Source organism: Rousettus aegyptiacus, unplaced genomic scaffold (assembly GCF_014176215.1).
Source record: "Rousettus aegyptiacus isolate mRouAeg1 unplaced genomic scaffold, mRouAeg1.p scaffold_m13_p_12, whole genome shotgun sequence".
Lineage (NCBI taxonomy): Eukaryota > Metazoa > Chordata > Mammalia > Chiroptera > Pteropodidae > Rousettus > Rousettus aegyptiacus.
This window is the reverse complement of record NW_023416287.1, coordinates 56,303,597-56,323,504: the sequence shown is the minus strand read 5'-3', so window position 1 is coordinate 56,323,504 and position 19,908 is coordinate 56,303,597. Positions and strand designations below refer to the sequence as shown.

General features: G+C 34.4%; 1 protein-coding gene and 2 pseudogenes across 1 annotated transcript in view; 1 reads left to right on the top strand and 2 right to left on the bottom strand.

Moving 5' to 3' along the window:
• MIB1 (mindbomb E3 ubiquitin protein ligase 1) overlaps positions 1 to 19,908 on the bottom strand; it is a 117,756-nt gene that overhangs the window by 74,754 nt on the left and 23,094 nt on the right. The window contains exons 3-6 of the mRNA XM_016162983.2: positions 18,366 to 18,495; positions 6,031 to 6,135; positions 3,700 to 3,766; positions 2,205 to 2,409 (exon numbers count right to left, since the gene is read on the bottom strand). Of these exons, the coding sequence (XP_016018469.1) occupies positions 2,205 to 2,409; positions 3,700 to 3,766; positions 6,031 to 6,135; positions 18,366 to 18,495 (507 nt within the window). The remainder of the gene's footprint in view (positions 1 to 2,204; positions 2,410 to 3,699; positions 3,767 to 6,030; positions 6,136 to 18,365; positions 18,496 to 19,908) is intronic.
• LOC118610104 lies at positions 5,486 to 5,604 on the bottom strand (annotated as a pseudogene).
• Positions 12,431 to 13,276, top strand: LOC107519931 (annotated as a pseudogene).

The following is a 19,908-nucleotide window of genomic DNA, read 5'->3' as shown; positions in this document are numbered from 1 at the left end:
CAAACCTACAGCTAACATTATACTCAATGGGAAAAGGCTAAAAGCATTTTCCTTAGGATCAGGAACAAGATAAGGATGCCAACATTCATCACTCCTCTTCAACATTGTATTGGAAGTCTTAGCCACAGCAATAAGACAAGAAAGAGAAATAAAAGGCATCTGAATTGGAAAGGAAGAAGTAAACTCTCCTTATTTGCCAACGACATGATATATAGAGAATTCCTAAAGATTCCAAAAAACTGGTAGAACTGATTAATGAATTCAGTAAAGTAGCAGGTTACAAAATAAATATTCAGAAGTCAGTGGCATTTTTATACACCGATGATGTACTTTCAAAAAGAGAAATTAAGAAAACAATCCCACTTACAACTGTGTCAAAAACTATATAATATCTGGGAATCAAATTAACCAAGAAAGTAAAAGACTTATTTTCAGAAAATTTTAAGTCACTGAAAAAAGAAATTGAAGAAGATACAAATAAATGGAAGCATATATTGTGTTCATGGGTAGGAAGAATCAATGTCGTCAAAATGGCCATAGTACCCAAAGCAATCTATAGATTCAATGCAATCCCTATCAAAATACCAACAGCAATTTTCAGAGAGCTAGAACAAATAATCTTAAAATTGATATGGAGCCATAAAAAAAACCCAAATTGCTATGGCAATCTAGAGAAAGAACAAAGTTGGAGGTATCATACTATCTGATATCAAACTATACTATAAGGATACAGTAATCAAAACAGCATGGTACTGGCAAAAAAAAAAAACAAAGCAAAACAAAACAAAACAAAAAACATACAGATACATTTATCAATGGAACAGAATAGAGAGCCCAGAAGTAAATCCATGCCTGTACGCTCACTTAATATATGGCAAAGGAGGCAAAAATATACAATGGGGTAAAGACAGTCTCTTCAATAAATGGTGATGGGAAAATTGGACAGATAAATGCAAAAAAGGAAGGTGGACTACCTTCTTATACCGTATACAAGAATAGATTCAAAATGGATTAAAGACTTAAATGTAAGACTCAAAATCCTAATACTTCTAGAAAAAAACATAGGCAGTAAACTTTCTGATATTACTAATAGGAATTTCTTTTCAGCTATATCTCCTTGGGCAAAGGAAACAAACAAACAAAATAATCAAATGGGACTACATCAAACTAAAAAGTTTTTGTACAGCAAACGAACCCATCAACAAAACAAAAAGACAATCGACTGTTTGGGAGAAGACATTTGCTGAACTTATACAACTCAACAACAAAAAAATAACAAACAGCCCAATTAAAAAATGGGCAGCAGATCTGAACAGATACTTCTCAAAAGAGGAAATACAGATGGCTAAAAGACATATGAAAAGATGCTCAAGGTAGCTAACCACCAGAGAAACACAAATTAAAACCACAATGAGATATCACCTCACACCTGTCAGAATGGCTATCATCAATAAATCAAAAAACATCAAATGTTGGCAAGGAAGTGGAGAAAAGGGAACCCTCATACATTGTTGGTGGGATTGCAAATTGGTACAGCAGCTATGGAAAACAGTATAGAGGTTTCTCAAAAAATTAAAAACGAATATACCTTTTGACCTAGCAATTGCACTTCTGGGTATTTATCCAAAGAAAACCAAAACAATAATTTGTAAAGATCTATGCACCCCAATATTCATGGCAGCACAATTTACAATAGCCAAGATATGGAAGCACCTAAATGCCCATCAACAGACGATTGGATAAACAAATTAAGGTTCATATATACAATGAAATATTACTCAGCCATTAAAAAAATGAGGTTATTATGCTGAATGAAATAAGCCAGACAGAGAAAGATAAATAACATATGATTTCACTTATACGCGGAATCTAAGGAACAAAAAGAACAAACTAATCAAAAACAGACTTGCAAATAGAGTGGACAATTTGGTGACAGATAGAGGAAAGGGATTTTGGAGAGCTGGGAAATGGGGTGAAGGGTTAAAGAAGTATAAATTAGTAGTTGATAGATGGTCATGGGGATGGGGAGTACAGCGGAGGAAATGCAGTTAGCATTAATAAGATGGCTAGGTGGAGGGCCAGCGGAAAGAAGGAGCAATTGGGGGGATCATTTTATGAACTATATAGATGTCTAACCAATGTACTATATACTTGAAACTAATTTAAATAAATAAATTTTTTTTAAAAAAGGAAATATCACCTACCTATTGCCACTTGGATACTGTACTACAATGTCATGATCTTCATCAATGCCACACACAGTTCCAGTTGTAGTTAAAGTCTCAAACATGCCATCAGTCCATCCTCCATGACCATGCTGCAAAGACTGTACAATTTCTAGGTCAAGATCTATATTTACCAGGTCACCAATCTGCAACCCACCAGGATTCCTGTTTCCATTCTGCTCACCTGTAATTGCAGAGGGAGATGACAAAAAAAGGAAGTCACAGCAACAACAAGCAACTGCATTATTTTTAAACAAGAAAAAGTTCTAGATTTTTAGTTTCAGTTACTACCTAATCCTAAAATGTTTTGAGAATATACTATATCAGATTCTAGAACTACAGATATTTAAAAATGGAAAGAAAATAAAACTTCAGATTCAAAAAATGAAATAATGTGATGATTTATAACGATGACTGAACAGTAATAGAATCTACAAAAGACTATGCAACCCTACATCAGAACAGAAAGCTCTGGATACTGAAAATATTCACTTTTCTACATGGAAGACGTGTTGTCTATCACTGCATCAATGCCACAATAACTAGAGACCACTAAAGAAAAATATGAAATTATTTTTTACAATGAAGTGCTTAATACTTTTTTAACCAATGGTTTTTGTGATTTTTACATAAAGACTATTTTTAACTATTTCAAAGTCCATTCCCTATATTGTTTTCAAAGCTAGAAGTGGGATAAAGGATTCGTGATTGGATAAAGGATTCATGATCATAAGACACTATGATAAGGGATCTAAAATGTGTATGTTGATTCTACACTTTTCTTGTGAAGGCAAGACACAAAACAAAGTTTCTGAAAGCAAGAGAAATGAATGATCTCGTCAAAAATATAGATTATTCTTTTACAGCACTTTTTGGCAAAAAGGCAAATCTAATTATTTAGAAAGAGGAACACAGAGTTCACATGAATGAGAAAGGAAAGCATTCAGGGACTAAAGGCTTAATCAAAAGATTAAATGTTCATCATGGCAACAATAAAAATCTATAAAATAAAAGTAGTTTTGGTTTTCTTATTCTTTTTTTATTTTAATGATATGTGAAATTATACTTATTATATTACTCGAATCTTGGAGCTGTTCTTGTATTAAGAAGGCAATTTTACACAAATTCTAAGGAATTTATAAACTTTAAATTGTTAGATCCTATTCTCAATTGCATGAGATACGACATTGATAGTCTAACACAAAATTTTTCAACAATATAAGTTTATGGTTAAAAGATAAAAGTTTCAAACATATTATGACATAAATGGCATATCAGTTCTCAAGCTATGATAATTCAATGTCTACATAAATAATTGAAAAGAACAAATTTTTAAAACCAAAATAAAATTAGAAAGTTACTTCTTTAAATATCTTTAATGGTAAATAGTTTTTAAAAGTTCAATTTAAACATTTTTCTGATTCCATGAACTCTGACCCATTATTTAGTCATTTTTTCTCGTCTGCTAACTCACCAAGCACAGGGCAGTGATCTCTGTAGAAAGAACCTCCTTTGGCATCCTGGACACACTTCAGATCAGACTAAGAAGAAAAGAAACCAGAAAAATCACCCCTGAAAACTTCAAATATAGGTCAGTACTTAAAATAGGCAAAAATACTCATTTAAAACATACCCTCAGCAGAAGTCAAAAGTCACACTAAACACTGCTTTCCAAAGCACCATTAAAAACTAAACCTGATCTTCAGACAGGTCCTACCTTACTTACTTTTAGCTTCTTTCAAAGTTCAAAATTAAAATGCCTGATCTTTACCATTATACTTTCAAAAACACATGCTAAAAAAGGAGAGGAGGGGACTATAACAAATACCTAGTATTTAAAATGTACATAAACACATTTCATTTTTAAAATATTTATACACAAAAAGAATTCATTTGATTTTTCTAATCAATTTTATGAAATACAGAAATACAGTCTTTTGATTCCTTGCCTAGTTGATTTTCCTATTTACATCAGCTTTCATGCTTACCTCACCATAACCTGTTTAATCTAAGTTCCTTTCCACTTAGCTTGTATAAGAGAAAACAAATTACTATTTCAGTATCTAAATGGGGAGGCAGGTATCGTATAATGAAAAAATACAAAAAATGTGAACTTAGAAGAGCAACCTAGGAGGCTACCATAAAAAAGCAGATTTACTAATAGTGCTTAATAGGTATACATAGATATATATGATCTTTATATTCTCACTCTATTAAGGAAAGGAGCTCCTTTACACACACACACACACACACACACACACACACACACACACACACAACCAAACTCTTTTACAGCTCCTTTGCCACTAGAGCATCACATTTAGCTAAATCCTAGCCAAAGAGACACAGTGGTCAAATTATTTTAGTATGATACTTAGACCTAGCAATTTCACTTCTAGGAATCTATCCAAAAGAAATACACACTCATAAATATGCAGAGACATATGTATGAGGATACTTGCTGAAACACTGCTTGCAACAATGAAAAAACCCAACCCAGATACCTATCAACAGAAATCTCATTAAATAAATAGTATAACCAGACAAAAGAGTACTATTCATCCAACAACAACAACAAAAAAGGGATGTGTGTGTGTGTGTGTGTGTGTAAAATATTTATTAAGTACCTGAGCACATATAGAATGTAAGGCTTCATTTGAAGCAAGTTAAATAATCAACAGGCATCCTACAGAAATCCACAATTTAAAAAAGAAGAGGCATGAAGATAATAAAGGAAACCTGATAATCAATGCTATACACAATTATAAATACTGGCAGGCAAAGTATTTGTTTAGAGTCACATGGCTGCTTTTAGATGTAAATGGAATAAATTAAGGCAAAGGGACAGTGGGATATTTTTCTCCTCCTAATGAGAGGGATGAAATAGTTGAAAGAAATGAAATTTAAAGAATTCTTTGAATGAGGAATATATTCAAAATGAAAGGATATAAAAGGATATATATAATTAAATATAATATTTAATTATACTCTAAATTAAATAGCTGGGGTCAACATTTGAACAATAATCCATGAAGAGCAGAAATATAAGGCAATCCATTGAATAAACCACCATTATTTTCCTAAGCACTTAAATATTCAAAGTGTTTCTAGGTCAATCATTTTCAATTATCAACACTACACTTTAAAAATACAGTGAAAAAAATCTCCTTAAAAATAATTTTAACACCTACTGTAATTTATATATTTAAAATATATATATATATATATATATATTTTTTTTTTTTTTCTTTTTCTTTTAACACCTACAGCACCCGGTATTCCTAAGTGGTCTCCCATTCAAGTACTAACCAGGCCCGACCCTGCTTAGCTTCCGAGATCAGATGAAATCGAGTACATTCAGGGTGGCATGGCCTTAGAGTATAATTTATATTTTTATCAAATGTAGCATAGAACCTCATTATAACACTCTTCTCCATGTCTATGCCAAGAAGCAGCCTTACCTAACTTTTTGATAAGATTTCAGTAAATAAAACCATAACTTACATATAAGGGATTGGCTCTACACAATCAGTATGTAGTAAGTTACCCAAAGATTAACCTGCAATATCAGATTTACTATTAAAATAGTTCAAAAAACTATACTAAATATGTAAAGGTTATTAAATTATCACTTTATAGATTTCCCTCCTATTGCATATTCATTATTCAAATGATTGTACTGTGACAAAAAAGATGACAAAAGAAAAAAAAATAAAAAATAAAAATTAAAGGATACAATAAAGCCTTTTTGTATTTCCCTTCTTTCATGCATCTAAAATTTTCATCTTTTGTTCTGACTACTTACCATGCCCTCAAAGCCAACCCTGTAAAGGTTCTTAGCACCATTATCCCAGAGAACATATGCTGCGCTATGTGGACTTGATGCACTCCAATCTTGGATTTCCGTTACCTAAGGGAATTTTTTGAAAAAGAATTTTTTTAAAAGGGGAAGAGAGAGGTTAGTTCTTTTAATTTTATTTAAATCTTTAAAATCATTTAAGCTATAATACTGTGTAACAGGATTATGAAAACATTTATTTGCCAAATATGTGTCACTTCTAACATATAACTGAATTATAATTAGAGGTATTTTTCCAGAATTATAATTTTAAAAACCATTGTAGAAATTTTAAATTAAGAGGCTTAGTGATTACGGTTGATTACCAGAAAATACACAATACAAAATTTAAAATCTTTGACCAAATCAAATACCCAGAATGATTGAAGATCAGCCTGCTCCCTGGTCAGCTAAAAGGTAAGAAGCAAAGGCTCAAAGGCAAAGTTCAAGAAGATGTGAGTGGAATCAAAGTTATGATGGAAACAAGGAGCAGAAACAAAGAAAAATCACCCAGGATAATCAAGCCATACAACTAGAGAGAAATCCAAAAAAGCACCTCTGCCCAGAGGATTCCCTGAAATTCAGCCTACCTCAACTCGGGCCCCACCCAAGCCACACCCAGGTATATACTTAGCAAGTTAGGTACTCCTTGCTGAGCAGTGTCTAGACTCACACTGGAGGCAGCTGGCCTTGGTTTCTGGTGTGGCTTTTGAGGCAACTATAAGCTTAGCATCTGTGGATTGCTTGCTGAATCTTAATAGGTGGCCCCAGAGGGGCACAGGCTTGGGCTAAGTTTAGTCTTCAACTGAACCCCTCGCAGGACTGTGCCACTGGACATCTACTTCACAAATCCACACTAATAAGACCGGGAGACTTAGGATCTTTGCTTAGTACATAGAAACAGACATGGAAAGGCAGCCAAAATGGGAAGACAAAGAAGCAGAAACCGTGTGAGAGAACAGAACAGAGATCCAGATATAATGGAGTCAAGTAATCTAATAGATGCAGAGTTCAAAACACTAGTTATAAAGATGCTCAATGAACTTGTGGTTAAGTTCAGTGAGAACTTCAACAAAGAGATAAAAAACATAAAAATGGAAATAGAAATTATACAAGAATACATTATCTAAAATGAGAAATATATTAAATGGAATAAACAAAGGAATAAACAAAGTGAATAAAGAAGAGGATCAAATGTCCTATCGAGAGAACAGGAAAGCCAATCAAGACACTCAATCAGAATGGCAAGAAAAAAGATGCCAAGACTATAAAAATAATTTAAGGAGGATACGGGACACTATCTATTAAGCCTCCAAATATTAGTCTGGTGTAACTGAAGAAAATCAAGATGTTGAACAGCTGTTTAAAGAAATAATGATGGAAAACTTCCCTAACCAGGTGAAGGAAATGGACATAAAATCCCAGGAAGCTCAGAAAATTCCAAAAATCAGGGATCCAAAGAGGCCCACACCAAGACACATCGTAATTAAAATGCCAAATATTAAATACAAAAAAAGAATTTTAAAAGTAGCAAGAGAAAAAAAATAATTACTTATAAGGAAACACCCATAAGACTGGCAGCTTATTTCTCAAAAGAAACTATGCAGGACAAAAGGGCTTGGAAAAAAATATTGACAGGATGAAGACCCAGGATATACAATCAAGAACAATTTATCCAGAAAAGCTATCTTTTAGAGTTGAAGGACAGAAAAAGAGTTCCCCAGACAAAAATAAGCTAAAGGAATTTATCGCCACTAAGCCAGTATTATAGGAAATGTTGGAAGGACTTCTTTAAGAAAAAACATGTATCAAAAACAAGAATAAAGAATGGTAACATCTACATTCCTATCAATAAGTACCTTAAGTGGAAAAGAATTAAGTGCTCCAACGAAAGACACAGAGTGACTGAAAGGATAAGAAAACAAGACACCTACATATGAAAAGGAAGGTGATGGGAAAGGATATTGCTTTGATGGACCTAGAAGGCTTTAAGTCAGACAGAGAAAGATAAACACTATATGATTTCACTTATATGTGAAATCTAAGGAATAAAAAGAACAAACTAATAAAAAACAGACTCACAAATATAGTGGACAATTTAGTGTCGACAGAAGGGGAGTGTGGGAGGCTGGAGAATGGGGTGAAGGGCTAAAGAAGTAAAAATTAGTAGCTAGGGATGAAGAGCACAGCATTGGGAATGCAGTTAGTATTAATATGTGGCTAGGTGAAGGGCGAGGGGAGAGAGAGAACAATTGGGGGAATCATTTTATGAACTATATAGGTGTCTAACCAATGTACTATATACTCGAAACTAAATTTAAAAAATAGGACTCATTAAAAAGTCTACTATTATTGTAATTAGCTTATATTCATAGATAACTTGGGGAAAATTGATATATTTATAATATTGAGGATTCGTATTCAAGAACTTGGGGTATTTGGATTACCAGTCCTTCAAAATGTTTATAATCTTTCTATGATGCGAATGAATGTGAATGTTTGAGTATATTTCTAAGTGTTTTATATATTGATATCATGAATGAAAATTTTTTGAATCACATTTTCTGACAGGCTGTTGCCAATAGAAAATCTGTTGCTTAAAAAAAAAAAAAAGACATTAGTGATTTTGTTTCTCTGGCAGTTTTTCCAGTTGCCCCCAAAAGCAGGTCATCTAAGCTAAAACACTATGCCTCCAAAGGAAATCCAGATACAATCTCTAGGCCCCACATACCACCGGATTGACTGATAGCTAAAAAAAGTACTAATGTTACTTTGCTTAAGGGCCAAAAGCCAACTACACAAAAACGACACACAATAAGCACTAACCTTGGGTATTCTTAAGTAAACCAGTCTACAGCTAAGAATGGGAAGTTAGCTGACACTTATAATCAGCCATCCTTCATAGATACTTAGAATGCTAGGTTGATGCTAAATATAATTTTTAAAGTATGACCTGAAAAATAGACTATTTTTTCAAATAAGATATATAATGACCCCTTCATTTTTACCCTGAACTAAAGAAATAATTTTGGAAGCTACGTATTTTGTGGTGTTTTTGTAGAGATAAAGTCTTTATGTTTAAGATTTAATCAAACATTTTAGAATATTTAAAATTGTCAGTAAATGAGTCCATTCTTTTGCATTTTGAAATAAATTATACATTATAAAAATGTAACATACATAAACTTTAAAAAAATAAAAAAATGAAATGAACACCAGTCTAAGAAAAAGAATATTACCAGTACTTTTCAAGTCCCCTGTATGGCTCTCATCAATCCCATCCTCTTGCCTCCCAAACTATAAAAGATCAAACTAATAATATCACCCTGAATTGAGTCTTCACTGCCTTACTTTGCTTTATGATTTTCACAACTAACTACTGTATAATCTTACAAAGTAACAGTTTCTAATACTTTAAAGTGAAATATGCAATCTTTAGCAAAAAATTCCTTCTGATTCTAATATACTCAGATTCTACTTCGTTTTAAAAAACACAATGCTAGATTAAAGTCTATTTTTTATAACGGGGACAAAAAAGCATTTGACTGACTAAAAAACAAAGACTACAAATTTTATTTAAATTAATTCATCTTAAATTTCAAATTGCTTGGGATATAAGCAAGTTCATTAGTTAAGCTCTGAATCATGAAATGAAATTCTTTCATTTGTTAATATAATTTGATTATTGAGGGGGAAACAAAATAAAGACATAAGAAAATTATCATCAATTTTATACTTTGAATTGATTAACATGTGCAGAATGGCTGCTAAAACCATTAGGTAAAAGGTTGTTAAGAAACTATAAAAGATCAAACAAACAATACCTGCATTCACTGATCATCTTAACATCACTAACAGCAGGATAATCAGACTTTATGTGACTACTGATGTGATGCAATAGAAAGTACATGGGACCACTTATGAGGTACTTGTGCCAAAATAAAACTGAACCTGAATATAATCAAGCCTCTACATCTAACAATTAGTTTATAAGAACACAAGGGTTAGAGGAAGTTTAAAAATATCATAAAGAATGAATTTGCTAAATCCAAAGAACCTGGCTTCTTCAACAAATAAATCGTATTTTTTAAAATATTAATAATTTTTGAAGTTGGGTGATGGGTGCATGGGAATTTGTTATCAATTTCACTTACTTCTGCTGTAATTTTGATTATTTCTTTCCTTCTGCTGACTTTACGCTTCATTTGTTCTTCCTTTTCTAGTTTGTTAAGATGAAGCGTTAGGTTGTTTATTTGGGCTCGTTCTTATTGCTTGAGATAGGCTTGTAATGATATGAACTTTCCTCTTATGACTGCTTTTGCCATGTCCCAAAAGTTTTGATAGGTTGTACTATCATTATCATTTGTTTCTATGTATCTCTTGATCTCTCTTTTTATTTCTTCCCAGACCCAGTTTTTCTTCAGTAGCATGTTGTTTAATCTCCACGTATTTGTGTTTCTTCCTGATTTCTTTTTGCAGTTGATCTCTAGTTTCAAAGCATTATGATCACAGAATATGGTTGCTATGATTTTAACCCTCTTATATTTGTTGAGACTATCTCTGTGTCCCAGTATGTAGTCAATTCTTGAGAATGTTCCATGTGCACTAGAGGAGAATGTAAAAGCAGCTGTTTGGGGATAGAAGGCTCTGTATATGAATTCTCTGTCATTTAAGTCGCATATTTCTATGCCTGTAGCTTATTTTCTGGAGATTTTCCTCTTTCTGAGATGCCTTGTCACCTTGGTTGTTCATGGTGTTTAATGGACTATATCTCTGCCTGGGCATTAATAGAAGTGTAGTCAGCTTTTTTTCTGGAAAGATTTATTATGCAAAGGTCTCTCTTCAGCTTGCTGCAAAGAAGGCGCTTTTTTTTGGTTCCCAGTAGGTGGCGTCTAAGCCTCTTAGATCCCTGCTTTATATAAAGTCTTACTAATGTCTTTTTAATTTTCTTGTAGATATTTAATCATGCTCAACACCCTCAGTTTCAGTCCCTGACAGTGTTGGTGACAGTCTCGGCAGCACTCACTCAGATTCCCCTTGAGTTCCACAGTGACCGGTCTTGGAAGGTACGGGGGTAGGGGCCCTTTGGGTTGGGAGTTGGGGACTGCGGCTCAGCCTCGGTTTTGCAACCAGGGCTGGTAAAAATCAACCGCTGTTTCTCTGCGGTCCTGTCCTGCTTTTCTAATATATGGCCTGATGACTGGGCCCTGCCACCAGCTGCGTGGAACTCACAGCATTTCCAGGCAGGGCTGTTCAGGAAAGTCGCTGCACCTTCACCTCTCCCCTTCCTCCTGCAGGGAGCTCCGAGGCTACAAGAGGCAGCTTCTTTATTTCTCCCAGTCCACCACCTACTACCCAGGATTCTGACCGGTGGTAGCTCTTATGCACAGATCCCACATTCAGATGTGCTGGTGTTCAGTTTGGGTGTTTTTTGTTGAGTTTTAGATGTTCAGTTTATTGTTGTTTCAAGGGGAGAGACCTAAGGATGTCTCTCACTGCACCATGTTTCCCAGAATCCCCCAGAATTTGTTATATCATTCTTTTTACTCTGGTATATATTTGAAATTTTCCATAATAAAGTTTTTTAAAAATAAATATATCTAGTGTATCTATATGAAATATTTAATTGACACATATTCAAAGGCATTTATAAAATGAAAAAAAGTCTTTTAAAATATAAACATAAGTAGTGGTACTTAAGAAACACTCTAAGAAAATGCTACACACTTCCATGATGTCTTTACATCATGTTTGCCTGAACACTGTTAATACCATGCAAATCATGGTATAAGTAGTGGACCACAGATTGCATGAGCATTGCAATATCAGCCTGGGTTGGTACATACTCCTTGATGTACCTCATACTAGCCATATAGTTGAACATATGCTGTAATGAGGGTAAAGTGGGGATCTTGAATCTCAAGAAAAAAAAAAAAAAAAGGAGGTGAGAGAGAAAAAGAAGTATGTATACACTATACACTATTCACATGGGTTACACCAGGAGAATGGGACAGAGCAGCCAGCAATGAAGGGAAAAAGAGGACTTAAAAACTTTCTTTATTCACATATATGGTTTAAAAAAAAAAGTCTGAAAATAAAAATTACACTTGATCTCAAACATGTGCTTAAACAATGTTACCCTGAAGACTTATTATTATATTAAGGTCCCTAACTCAAGAGTCACAGGTGCAAGATGTTTCATTTATTTTTCCTCACTTTGTTCTTAAAATGCAACATTATTAAATTGCAATAAACCAAAATGTAATATTAATGACTTTGTCAAAGCTTCAAGAACACCTACTTTTTATCTCTCAAAAAAGTGCCGATATAACAAAAACCCGGAAAGTCCATCATGTGGCTTCAGGCTTTAAAAAAAGCTGCCTTCAAAAGCTGATGAAAGCTCTCGCCTCCTGCCACCCAAGATGCCAAAAGAAAAGAAGGCTACAGGGAAGAAAGCTTTTGGCCCCTACTGTCATGAAGAAGCAGAAGATTAAAGTGGTAAATCCCACTTGAGAAAAGGTCCAAGTCTTTTGGCATTGGACAGGGCGTCTAGCCCAAAAGGGACTGCACCCACTATGTCAAACAGCCCTGGTACATTTGGCTGCAGCGCCAAAGGGTTATTTACTCTCTGTAAGTGCCCGAAAGTTAATCCTGAGATTAACTAGTTGAGCAAGGCCTTGGACCACCAAACAGCCACTCAACTGCTTAAGCTGGCCCACAAGTACAGACTAGAGAAGCAAAAAAAAGAAGTAGATTATTGGCTTGAGCTGAGAACAAAGCTGCCAGCAAAGGGGATGTCCCCACCAAAAGGCTACCTGTTCTTCAAGCAGGGTTTAATACTGTCACCACTCATTGAAAACAAAAAGGCTCAGCTGGTAGTGATTGCACATGATATGGACTCCACTAAGCTGGCTATCTTCTTGCCTGCCCTGTCCTTAAGATGTGGGTTGCCTACTGGGTTATCAAGGGGAAGGCCAGGCTGGGGCATCTAGTCCACAGGAAAACCTGCACTACCGTCATCTTCATTCAGGTTAGCCCAGAAGACAAAGGAACTCCTCATAAACTAATGGAAGCTATCTGGACCACTTACAGTGACAGATATGGTGAGATCCGCCACCACTGGGGAGGCAACATCCTTGGCCCAGAATAGGTGGCTCACACTGCCAAGCTGGAAAGGGCAAAGGCTAAAGAACTGGCCACCAAACTGGGCTGAGTATACACTGCTGAGTTTTCTGTACATAAAAGTAATAAAAATTCTTTAGCCAGTGTCAATGGGGCATTTGAGGTTGAAGGTGATTTGCCTCACTCGAAAATAAAAATAAAAAGCTGATAAAAAAAAATTTCAACCTCTGACCATATAATTGTGGGGGGAAACATAAAGTTACACAATTTTTTTAGAATGAAAGTATTAAAAATTTACTTCTCATGCATTCTTTCAAAAGAAGTTACTAGAATATGTATTCTACCAAAAGTAAGAGTGAGCTAAGTAAAATCATATAGTGGGATACAGAAAACATGAGATCCAGCCAGGAAAGAAGCAAAGGCATGGATCAAAGGGAGCTTCCAGCAAGACTGCTGGGCCCCAGGCATCAAGGGCAATCAATTCAAATTGTAACCATGTAATTCATAGGCTACACATTTTGAAGACTCTAATCAGCAAACTCCCCACTGCCCCTATAGTATTTTACTGACCTGAGGACACTGCCCAAGTGAGTCTGACCTAAATTCTCAAGTGTACTTGGCTTGTTGGACCATGTAATGATGAAGTTCTGACTCTCCTCTCCATCCCCCATTTGCTGCCACCTATATCAGCTGAGGTCTCTCAGCTCCACCCACAAAATTTTCTGCTTTGATCTACTCAGAAAACTTCAAGGTGGACCATGGTAAGCGGAGAAGGGAAAAATCCATAGTAACCCATCCCCTCTGACCACATTTTTGCCTAATGCGTAGGACCTGACCCATCCTTCTGCCCTGCTTGATGCCCTGTGTCTAGCCCTGTATTTTCCAGGACTCACTAAGGACCTTGCTCACTAAGTACCCCAGAAGGACTCTTAAAAATTCCCAGGGAAACAAGATCGGTTATCCAGACACTCTATTCAGTTGATATTTTCCTGGGAGCTTTCATCTAAAAGTAGCTATTCTGCTCTGTCCTTAGAATAGCTAGATTTGTGCTTGCTACTTGCTTTTCAAAAATTTAATCTTACAAAAATCATATGATCATATTAATAGATGCAGAAAAAGCATTTGATAAGATACTTCAATTTATGATTAAAACACTTAATCAAATGGGTACAGAGGACAGTACCTCAACATAATATATGACAAACTCTCAGCTTACATCATACTTAATAATGAAAAACTGCAAGCTTTTCCTCTAAGATCAGTAACAAGACAAGTATGCCCTCTCTCACCACTGTTACTCAACATAGTATTGGAAGTCCTAGCCAGAGCAATCAAGCAAGAGAAAAAAATTAAAGGCACCCAAATTGGGAATGAAGAAGTCAAGGTGTCACTTTGTACAGATGGCATGATTATCTGTATAAAAAACCCTAAAGACTCCACACACACACACACACACACACACACCTATTATTAACAATAAACAAATATAATAAAGTTGCAGGGTACAAAATCAATGTACAAAAATCTGTGTTCCTATACACTAACAGTGAAATTTCAGAAAAAGAAAGGGAAAAAAATTCCTTTTGCTATTGCAACAAAAAGAATAACACACCTAGGAATTAACTTAAAGAAGGTGAAGGACATTATTAAAAAAACTGAAGAAGACATAAAGAAATGGAAAGATATTCAATGTACATGGATTGGAAGAATTAACATAGTTAAAATGGTCATATTACCCATAGCAAAATACAGATTTAATACAATCCCCCATCTAAATCCCAAAGGCATTTTTTAAATAGAACAACAAAAAGAAAAAAGAACAGATTTGTATGGAACCACAAAATACCTGAATAACCAAAGCAATCCTGAGGAAAAAACAAGGCCAGAGGTATCTCACTTTCTGACTTCAAATTATACTACAAAGTGACAATAATCAAAACAGCATGGTATTGGCAGAAAAACAAGACACACATACCAATGGAACAAAATTGAGAATGCAGAAATAAACCCACATATACATGGGTAAATAATTTTTGAAAAAGAGTCAAAAATGTACAATGGAGGAAAGAAAGCCTCTTGAATAAATGGTGCTGGGAAAATTGGAAAGCCACATGGAAAAGAATAAAACATGACTGCTATTTGTCACCACACAAAAATATTAACTCAAAATGGATCAAAGAACTGAATATAAAACCTGAAACAATAAAATGCATCGAAGAAAACATAAGTACTAAACTTATGAACATTGGTCTTACAGAGGATTTTATGAATTTGATCTCAAAGGCAAGGGAAGTAAAAGCAAAAATAAATGAAAGGGATTAGATCAAACTAAAAGGCTTCTACACAGGAAAACAACAAAACAAAGAAGCAACCAACTAAATAGAAGAAAATATTTGTAAACAACACCTTCGAAAAGGGGCTAATATCCAAAATATACAAAGAACTCATACAACCCAACAAAAAAATCAAACAATCCAATTAGCAAATGGGCAGAGGACCTGAACAGACACTTCCCAAAAGTGCAAATGGCCAATAGACATATAAAAAGATGCTCAACTTCATTAGCTATTAGGGAAATATAAATCAAAACCACAGTGAGATACCACCTCACACCTGTTAGAATGGCTATCATCAACAGGACAAGTAATAACAAGGTATAAGAAGTTTTGGGGAGAAAGGAACCTTCATACACTGCTGGTGAGAATGCAAATTACCACAGCTACTAGGGAAAACAATATGGAGGTTCCTCAAAAAATTAAGAATATAATTACCATATGATCCAGTAGTCCCTCTTCTAGGTGTATATACCCCAAAAATTAAAAAACATTTATCCGTAAAGATATATGTACCCCGAAGTTCACTGCAGCATTATTCACGGTGGCTAAGACATGGAAAAAAGCGAAGTGTCCTTCAATAGATAATGGGATAAAGAAGATGTGGTACATATACACAATGGAATATTATATAGCCATGAGAAAAGATGAAATATTGCAAAGGGCAATATAAGTCAGATGGAAAATAAGTCAGATGGAAAAAGTCGAGAACCATGATTTCACCCATATGTAGGATATAAAACAAAAGCAACAAACAAGAAAAACAAAAACTCATAGACACAGCAAGTTTAATAGTTACCAGAAAGAGTGATGGGGGAGGCAGAAAAGGATAAAGGAGTCAAATATATGGTGCTGGAAGGAGATCTGACTTTGGGTGGTGAATACGCATTGCAATATACAGATAATGTATTACTGAATTGTACACTTGAAACCTATATAATTGTATTAACCAATATCATCCCAATACATTTTATTTAAAAAAATAATTTTAAAAAATTAAATCCTAAATGTTGTAGGACACAGCACTACGTCAAACAATAAACAATAAAGAAAAACTTTATTGTTTATGACAGCAAAAATAATGACAGCAAAAATCAGGGGCTTGCAATTGGGAAAGGGTAAACAGAAGGCTTTTATAAGTCCTCATAACATTCTATTTTTTAATCTGCATAGCGGGAATAAAAATGTTACCATTATTACTATTCTTTAAACTTTCATATACATTTTATACATTCCTCTGTGTGAGAGAGGACTGCTATAAATGGTTATTGAAGATGTCTACTGCAAAATGGGTCTTGCCAACGAAGAAAGTAGAAGCTGATATGCAGCCCAGGCTCCTCTTACCAAGACCCTATGTACTGGGGCAAGGCTCTTCTGGTAACCATAACCAAAGGAGTGCCTTTTCTCTGCCACTGACTTGCCAACCATGACCCCATAGCACTCCATCTACGAGAGGTGGCACCTCTTTCAAATTCACACAACTCTATTTTTCTTTTTAGAGCAATGCTTCTCAAACTTTAATGTGCATAAATGACTTAAGGGTCTTGTTTAAATAAAGATTCTCATTTAGAAGATCTAGGAAAAAGGGGATCTATTACCTATTACATTTCTAATATGCTGTCAAGTAACACCTATACTTCTGGTCCACAGGCCACATCACAGTCCAAATTTAGATATTTTTTGGTCTATCTTCCCTAATTCAAAGAGAGGTTTCAGGAGACTACAAATTTTTCTCTTTTCTTTATTGCTATATACTTGATGCTTGGGACAGAATGCTGCACATAGTAGGTATTCAATTAATATTTAATGAATCTTTTTAAAGGCAAAAGTTTGCTTCTTTAATAAAACTCGAGATCCTTAAAATATAATGGCTAAAGTACATTTCTCTGAATTTCATACATTAAAATTAGACTTTATTACTTAATATGAAATCAATAATAAAATACTCTGAATTTAGAAAATATCTGTTTGAAAAGACGTTTAAAAATCTTATAGCACTAAGTTGTACAAAAGAGGCTTTTAAGTTCCTACGAAAAGCTCCTCAGATAACAGACTTTAAAATTAACATTCCTCAATGCTAAAAACAATTTTTTCAAGAAGGTAACAGAACTGACAGTGAATGACACCTAAGTCTCAAATGTAAAATGTTACTCATTTTGGCACATCTAGCAGCTGACATAACACAAAGTATGCATATTCAATATTTGTTGACTAAATCGATAAATGTTTAATCAGCAAAAGAACTAAAACCCAAAATAAATAAACCAATAACTCACTTAACCTAATATCTTTGGCTATCCTACCCAATGAAACAGGCTCTACAAAATTCCCTTCAGAATAACTGCTATAATAGACCACTAGACAGCTCTACACACTTCCTGAAGAGGATAACAAAGTTAAGTGGCCTGGATAATAAAGTAGCTGCTTATTACCCCTCAGAAACAGGTCTTTGAGGGAATGGAATATAAAACAAGTAAATTCAAATGAAATTTTAATAGCAAGAAAATTGAGAGCATAAGATACAGGTTAGGGAGGACTGGCCCAAACAGGATTTTCAGAAAGCATTCTGGACAACAAAATGGCAATATGAAGCCTAAAGACGGGAAGGTAAAATCTACCTAACAAACTCTCAAGAAATGCCAATATTTACAACAGAGCAGGAACAACGTTTTTTCTTTCAGTAAAAAGGTAAATTAAGATTTTAAAACATTGTATTTAAAAAAGGTAAATTAAGATTTTAAAAAATCTTATTTAAAAAAGCTGAGAAATTCAATTATAATAGTAATAAATATCTCCTGACCATAATATATTCTAGAATAACGTGACTAACTAAGAAAAAAATTTTACCTTTCCCCTACGTCCATTTCCTCCATCCTGATCTTCCCACTGCCAGTCTACTCCTCGTACCACTCTGGCACCCGCAAAGATCCCTCTGGCTGTAATCTTCTTAGATTTTCTACGAGACTCTAACAGAACCCTAAAAATAAAATGGTTTATTTTCAAATTTATATAAAAATAGATAACAGTAATTTATTTTTTTAAACAAGATTATATAAAAGGTATTTTGAAAATATAAAAGATTCTTTTTTTTGGTTAGTGCCATAACAGCATGTTACAGAAATACCGACTACGTTCCACAGGTAATAATCATGATGACAATAGTAGTTAGAATAATAAAAACAACTTATATTTACAGAGTTTTACTATTCATAAACGCACTTTGAGAGATGGAAAGTCTATTGCACTCCTTAAGAAGGTATTTTTTTATTATCCATTTTACAAAGAATGCAACAGAGCCTCAAAGAGTTAAGTAATTTACCCAAGTTCAAAAATATTAAATAGCAATGGAATCCATATATGAACCCAGTACAAACATTTCAGGGTATCACTATGCTCTTCGCTATTTTCAAATGACAAACTCAAATCTCTTCAACTATGAGGCAAATAATATGAATGCGGGCCTAAGAAAGACAAATGGCAAGGGGCACTTGACCTCAGACTTGGGTAGGGACTTTGGGGAACTTAAAAGTATGCTTCGTCTAAAGGGTACTTACTGGTGCTCTCATGCTGCAACCAACTCTTGCCATGAACACATACATGTCCACTGTTGAATCTTCTGGAGTGGTGGGTCAGTGGGTGAGTGAGTGGGTGAGCGGGTCGGTGGATATGGGTATGTGTTTTAAGAATTCACGAGCTTAGATTTTTGTGTGAGATCACCCAATTTCAAAAGATTAGCAATTGTTCAAAAATTTAGAGCACTGTATATGCTAGGTAAAATATATTTGTGGCCTGGATTTAACCAACACTAAACTGTCTTCAAAGTACTGTATACCTACAAAAGACTTTTGACCTTGAAAATGATTCTAAACTTAACTATCTGGACCAGAGTGGCTCTCTAAGGCCATCTATCCCTTATTCTTCTACATCCTTCTCATTCATAAAATAAAAAAAATAAAAAAAATGGGTTTTTTGTTTGTTTTTCTATTTTTATCTCATTATTCATTTATAGAATGTCTTTATTATACTCTAAAAACTGTAAGCAAAAGACAAAATTATTTAGTTAATAAATGGCAGGACCATGATTTGAACTGGGACACTATGACAACAAAATCCATTTTTCTACAACTCCTCCCTAGCTAGATTCTTGCTCCTATGCATTATCCAAATCTACCTAAGAATAAATTACTTGATACTCTGACACCCATTCACAATTAACACTCCTCTCTCTTATTAAGACACTTAATATGTATCTCTACACAGAGTCCAAAACATCACAGGATAATTACTTGATTGAATAATCCATTAACTTGTAAACTCTTTAAGAATACTGTCTTATCTTCAAATTTGCACAAGCATAGTAGTTGCCCCAAAGTCTTAACATATGCCTTGA